Source organism: Eurypyga helias, unplaced genomic scaffold (genome assembly GCF_000690775.1).
Source record: "Eurypyga helias isolate BGI_N326 unplaced genomic scaffold, ASM69077v1 scaffold37083, whole genome shotgun sequence".
NCBI classification, from domain to species: Eukaryota; Metazoa; Chordata; class Aves; order Eurypygiformes; family Eurypygidae; genus Eurypyga; species Eurypyga helias.
In genome coordinates this window covers 5,915-12,733 of record NW_010243692.1, presented here as the reverse complement: position 1 = coordinate 12,733, position 6,819 = coordinate 5,915, and the positions used below count along the sequence as shown (strand labels likewise).

Genomic DNA, 6,819 nt, shown 5'->3' with positions numbered 1-6,819 from the left:
GCATCCTCCCTGCGAGGGTGGGAGCTGGTGGCAAAGAAGCTCAGGGGACATAGAGGTTCAGGGGTACCCCACTGCATCCCAGCAAATCTGTGTGTACCACCAGGGTCTTGTTTCCAGGCAGCTAAAAGGTTTCATTTCCTTGTCTTTTAGGCTTTGAAAAGGAGATCTCCAAGCAGACGGAAAAGGATGGGCCTGGCATCTTCCCTGTGAGTGCCTCTCGCTTCCTCCTCCCTCGCTCACCGGCAGCCTTAGGGTGGCCGTGCCAGTGCTTGGCATGGCCGTGGGGTGCTGTGGGGCTGGTGCTCCTGCCCCATAGCTGCTGCCCCTCTTGCCGTGCAGAGGGCTGGGGGAAGCTGCAGCCAACATTGCTAAATCCAGAGGGGCTACCAAAACCTCTGTGAAATGAGTTTCTTTGGGACCTAAATTTCTGGAAAAGCCCACGTAGGAACTTGATAAAAACAGTGGAGACGTCCCAGTGGGCCAGGAGGAGCCTGTCCCTCCTAGGTGGGTGCTGATGCTTGCAGCAGGGAGGGATGCTGGGGCTGGGGAGGAGCCAGGGTTGTGGCGTGGGAGGGCAGTGAGGGCCAACACGGTGCTTGGATGTGGCACAATGACAGTGAAAGGGCAGAGGGGATCACGTGGAAGGGACAAGCTGCAGGACAGGGGCCATGTCTCACGTGGAGGAGCCCAGGGCTGGCTCTGATGGCTGGCGGGTGCCTGAGCCTTCTGCAAGGGATCCTCAAACGCAGGAAAGCAGCTGACAGCAGAGGGAGAGATTAATAAAAAGCCCTGTCTCTACAGCCCCCAGTGACCCTGGCACCTAGCAGTGACATATCCACACGGGCACCCCCAAGGTGGCCTGCAGAACTGCTGGAGTGGCCCCAGGACCCCTCCGCTGCAGGGGGACCCCGTGCCAGCTTAGCTGCCCCCGGCCAAAGCTGCTGGAGGTGGCAAGCAGATGACAATGAGATTAGCAACATCAGCAAAATTAGCTCCTCTGAGGCAGATTTAACTCGGCTAAGCCCCACAAGGACGCTAGGCAAAGTGAATCTTTTGTTGTGGTGCAGAGTGTGGGCAGGGGCTCTGCAGACAAGCCAGGGTTGCCCCGAAACCACAGCGTGGGAGGGTTTGCCGTGGGGCAGAGGTACCCAGTGGTGTTCAGATGCACGCCTGCTTTTGGGAGATGCTGTGAGAGGCTGCTGCCAACACCGCAGGGCTAAACTCCCCCAGTCTTAGGCTGCTTTGGCCCAAACCTGCACCCAGGGTGGCTCTGGGGGAGGGCTTCTGCCACCAGCCATTGTTTGCCGGCACTGTGGGGGCTGTGAAGGACTTGGTCGTGCTTGAACCTGAGCAGCAGTCAAAGCCCAGGGGAGGAGAGGAGGGAGAGAAGTGCTGTAGTGCTCTGGTTTCCAAAACACGGCAAAAGCAGGCTGCCTCCTCCAAAACACTTCTCTATTTATGGCCTGGCAGCTGGTTCCCAAGGAGATGGCTGCACGGGCTGTCACTTGGGCTGGGGTGATAAAAGGAGGAACAGGCGGTGGTGTAAGCCTGGGTTGGAAGGAATGCTTTTCTGGAGGCCTTTCAGGCTGCAGGACCCCCGAGGGAAGAGATGGGGCAGGACTTGGTGCCTGGGTCACAGTTTGGTCCCTGTGGCCTCAGCACTGCTGCAAAGAGCTGGGCTTTGGGGGAGAAAGCAGCAAGCAGGGGGGGTACAACCACCTTGACCCTCATAGGAGCACCCATAATGGGAACAGGAGGGTGCTGGGAGCCCTGCGTGAGCATCTCCACTGTCAGAGCTCCCTGGGCATCTGGGACGCTCTGGGATGAGCAGGGCTGTCCCTCGGGGAGGGGAGTGGGAGCCGCCTCAGGGCTGGGTCAGCTGGACCCCAGTGATTTGGAGGTGATGGGGACAGGTGATCCAGACCCTCACAGACCCCCCGTCTTGCATGTCTCTGCTCAGGACTGGGTCTCCTCCTTCTGCAGTAGGCCCCTATGGGGTCTTCCCTCTGGGATGCCAAGCCCCGGGGCAGCCGCAGCTCCCCCAAGGGACTGGGCACTAAAATCCCTGTATGGGCTCTGCCAGCCTGACACCGGCCTCGGAGCTGCTGGTATGTGCAGGCGGGGAGGATCCATGCCTGAACAGAGACTGGTAAAATGGGGGAGAACACCCCAAACAGGGAAAACAAGGAAACTCACACAGCATCCTGGCTGGGTAATTCCCCCTCAGGGCAATCCGGGGCTGTGCTCCATGGACAAGTCTCCCGTCTCCAGCCTGAGCAGGAGCGAGAGTCCCCTGGACAGCATCTGCCTCAGTGAATCCGAGAAGACGGCCGTGCTGACGCTCATCAGAGAGGAGGTAACGGCTGGGGACCCTCTCCTCCCCGGGCACATCCTGGTGTGGCGCCCACCCTGAGGCTGCCCCTCGCCAGACCCCATCCTGGCTGCTGCTTTGGGGAGACAGGGGCAGCTCTGCTCTGCCCGGGGAGGGTCTGGTCCCTTGCGCATCACAAGCATGGGGCAGCGAGGGAAAACCACTCGGAGCACGTCTCAAGGGTCCTGTGTCTGCTGCAACCCAGATAATCACGAAGGAGATCGAAGCAAATGAGTGGAAGAAGAAATATGAAGAGAGCCGCCAGGAAGTCTTGGAGATGAGGTAAAAGCCTTCTCCTCGCACGTTCGCCTGCCCGCTGTGTGGTCCCCTTAGAGGTGGGTTAGCGGGGCCGTAATGGGATGATACGGCTCAGCGTCAGGGTGGAGGGTGGTAGAAGACATGTACTCTTTGTGCTTGTGCTGTGTTGAGTCTGCTGGTTCCTTTGTTGCAGGAATAAATCCCGTTAGCCATGCTGGAGGCAGCGGGGAGGTCTTGGTGTTGGAGCATGGAGAGCCAGGCTCTGCAGATGGAGCCCGGAGCTGCTGCTTGGGCTGGGAAAGAGGCAGCCCCGGGCTCTTTGTGGGCAGCAAAGAAACCGCTGCCTCTCCGCCTTTTTTTTTTTCCCCCCCCCTCCGTTTTTTAGGAAAATCGTGGCTGAGTACGAGAAGACCATTGCCCAGATGATAGGTGAGGTGCTGCCACCTGCCCAGTCGTGCGGGGGGCTGGCTGCCACGGCCTCCCCCACTCACCCTCTGTGTCCCCACTGTTCATTCTCCATCACAGAGGATGAGCAGAGGACAAACATGACATCTCAGAAGAACCTGCAGCAGCTCACGATGGAGAAGGACCAGGCGCTGGCAGACCTGAACTCGGTGGAGAGGTCCCTGTCGGATCTCTTCAGGAGATACGAGAACCTGAAGGGCGTCCTGGAAGGCTTTAAGAAGGTCCTTACCTCAGTTTGCTCTTCCTCCTGCAGCCCTGGTCCCTGGGTGCGGAGTTGGTGCAGCATTGCCCCCACCTTGCCCCGTGCTGCAGCTTTCCCAGTGCTGCTCCAAACGCCCCGGTGCTTGCTCAGAGGACCAGTCGCTTGCTTTCCCCTCCTTGCTTCCTGATAAACCAGCCAAGAGCCTTCCAAATACCAGAGGAAACTATTCTCCGTCCCCGCCCCAGCCCTGCGGCAGCGGAGCGTCGGGCCCCTGGGCAGAGCTGCAGCCAAGGGAAGAGCAGGTCCTGAAAAAGCCTGTCTCCATCTACACACAGTTTTTCCATGCTGCCGAGCTGGATACGGGGCTCCAACACAAGGGAGAAGCTGGGTTTATTTAAAGCCTTTTTGTTTTACACTCAGAACAGATCTCATCCCATCAGAGCAACATCTCTGTGCTCGCTCCCAATCCAGATGGATGTGTGTTTTTTTTTTGTTTCCCTCTCCCCCCCAGAATGAAGAAGCTCTGAAGAAGTGTGCTCAGGATTATTTAACCCGGGTCAAGCAAGAAGAGCAGCGGTATCAGGCCCTGAAAGTCCACGCAGAAGAAAAACTAGACAAGTACGGTCATGCAGGAGCTTGCTGGGTGTGCCGAGGAGCTCCCTGGGTGCTTCAGGGCCTCGTAGGGCAGCGTCTCGTTTTGGCTTCCCTGAGGTTGGAAGGCAGGAGCTTATTGATGTGAAAAGCTGCCTTTTACAAGCTCAGGGGACTTCGGGTGGCTCAGGAAGCCAGCACAAATCCCTGAATGGGTTCTCTGAACTCTTAGTTAGGTGGTTTGGTTTTGGTTTGGGTTTTTTTTTTTTTTGATGAAGAAACTGAGGTTCACGGTCTATTTACAGTCACTTAAGTTCCCACTTTTCAGAGGGCTCATGTTTGTGGTGTGGGAAGGGGTCAGGCAGCTACTGAGGCTCAGCTAAGGAGCAGCATCTCACCAACACCTGCTAGCCCTGAGCAAAATGGGTGAGGAACTTGGTTTAGCTTCTCCCTGAGAAAGCAGTTTCCATACGGGATTTTGGAGGAGCTGAATTAATCCAGTTTCATGCAGGTTTTCCATGTGGGAAAACCACCTGTGATGCGCCCAAGCAGGCAGGAACCGGGCTGTGCCGACGCCGGGTGCTCTAACATGGTGCTGGGGTGCTTCTCCTGCACCCAGACGTGACCAGCGTCCCCTTCTCTCCCGCCCCACGGCAGAGCCAACGAGGAGATCGCCCAGGTGCGCATGAAGGCCAAGGCGGAGAGCGCGGCGCTGCACGCCGGGCTGCGCAAGGAGCAGATGAAGGTGGAGTCCCTGGAGAGAGCGCTCCAGCAGAAGGTAAGGCGCCCGCCCTGCCTCCTCTCCGCTGGCTCCGTTTGCCCTGAGCATCCTCTGGCTGCTGGAGGTGGCCTTCAGATTTTTGGCCCAGAAATTGTTTTGTGGGGTTTTTTTGTGACTTTGCTTGAGCGTACGACTGTCTGCTCGCAGGGAAGGAGGTGCAGGCGGTGCCCAGGCGCAGGCACGGCTGAGTGCGGTGCCCTGGGTGCCCGTTCAGGGCTGGTGTGTGTTTGGCTGGCTGGGACCAGTGTCTGCTGTGCCCGCTGGCAGCATGTGGCCTGAGGAGAGCGCGGTGGGCTGCGGGTCTCTCTCATCACCAGGATCCGATGGGGATGAGGAGGGGTGAGCCCAGGGGTCCACACAGCACCTGGGTGATGCACAGAGGAGCCTTTGCAGGGGCAAGCGTGGGAGCTGGCTGCCCCTTCGTGCGCTGGCTCAGTGGAAGATGGGCCCAGGCCTTATCCCCCATCTGTGCCGCCACGGGGGTCCTCAGGGTCTGCTTTTCTTCCAGAATCAGGAGATTGAGGAGCTGACCAAGATCTGTGACGAGCTGATCGCGAAGCTGGGAAAGACAGACTGAGTCTCGCTGCCCCTCGCCCAGCACTCTGCACTCGGCCGCTTTTCCCGTAACGTCAAGCACCTTGCCTTATCCCCCAGGAAGCCCCCCGGCACGCGTGCCGCTGCCTACTCCGCTTGGCTGCTGGACCCCACGGCCCCCTGTGCAGAGCCGGTCCCCGCACTGTCCCTCTCTCCGTTTCCCAAGGGCTCTGGGGCCAGGTTTCCCGCGGTTGGGCTGGGCATGCATGTCCCTCCTGGGGTCAGCAGCAAGTGGCCCCTGTGCTGTCCATCTCTACGGATGCCACCTCTCAGCTGGGAGGTGACATCCTGGGCTCTGTCCCCCAGGGTGGGTCCAGTCATGCCCCTGTCACTTACTGTCCCCACATACTCAGTTGCACAGGTCCTGATAGGTCCTGTCCCGGGACACGGGCGATGCCAGGGTTGGAGCCACCGACTCTTGTACTGGGAAAGGGGATCTAGCCTGTAGGTGCGTGGGTGGGGAGGCAGTGAAGGGTCTTGGGGACCCCAGGCACCCATCACAGGTGGGTTGGGGCTGCTGGGGCGGATCCCCTGGCTGAAGCAGCCTCCAAGTAAATCAAATTTGGGGGAGGTAGCGGTATTCCAGGGGCTGGTCCCAGTCTCTGGCACACGGGTGAAACACAGCACAGCGCATCCTTGCCCCTGGCTGTGTCAGCCTCGGAGGAAGGAAGCAGATGTCTCTGCATTCGTGCACTTTATTAGCATTTCTGAGCACTCGGGCTCTGCTCACGGTCCCGCTACACGTCTCATTCCCCGGGAGCATAGATGTGGCCACTTCATCAGTAGTAACCTGTCCTCTCCCAGGAAAGCCCGGCCAAGGGGAGTGCAGGGGGGCTTTGGCACCAAAAGGTGTTTGGGAAACAGGGAAAATGTTGGTCCTGAAGAGCTGGGAGTTGTCCATCCTCCCCATGGCCTCCCTGCCGGCAGCCCTGGCACCTCCTGAGGCTTGTTAACGTGGGGTTTCCAGTCTGCTTTCAAATGCACGCAGCCAAGCCCCTTGCTGTTGGCTCCCCATGCCGTAGTGAGGTTAGTTCCCCACTTTGGAGATTGTAGGAGGAAGAAAGCAAACCCTGAACCACTTCACGATTCTGCTGACTTAAGGCTCTTTTCCCCAGCCAGCACAGAAAGGCAAGGAGTGCAGTACTGCCCCGGGTCTTGTGCTGCTGAAAAAAATGCCCTCACAGCGCTGAATATTAAGAGACCCAAACAAAAGCCAGCCTTTACAGGCAAAGGCAGATCCAGACAGCAGTAAAATAGGCTTTGAAATCCGTCTGGAGGCAGCCCAAAAGTTGACTTTCCATGCAGGCAGGCTGCCTGCTCTGTTTCAGAGGTGTTTACTTTTCTGGACACGCCAAGCTCCAGCAGAATTGCTGAGGTTGCCTTTGCACTGTGCTGGGAACCGGAGGGGCTCTGGGCGACGTGATGTGTTTAAACCCATGTGTGCCCTCCTGGTGATGCCGTTGCATGAACCAGCCTTGCCCGGTGCGTTTTGCCGCTGGGCAGCTCCGCGTTTTCCTGGCTGTATTGGCACCCACGAGCAGTATCCGGCGGCTGTGG

The 6,819-nt window shown here is 58.6% G+C and overlaps 1 protein-coding gene across 1 annotated transcript; it reads left to right on the top strand.

The window, feature by feature from the left end:
* Positions 1-150: 150 nt before the first annotated feature.
* TACC1 (transforming, acidic coiled-coil containing protein 1) lies at positions 151-5,245 on the top strand (the record flags this gene model as incomplete). The annotated part of the gene is made up of 8 exons (XM_010149518.1): positions 151-206; positions 2,228-2,356; positions 2,577-2,653; positions 3,015-3,058; positions 3,155-3,315; positions 3,808-3,914; positions 4,545-4,665; positions 5,177-5,245. Coding segments are annotated over 8 exons (764 nt in total), but the record flags the coding sequence as incomplete, so codon positions are not given.
* Positions 5,246-6,819: the final 1,574 nt, after the last annotated feature.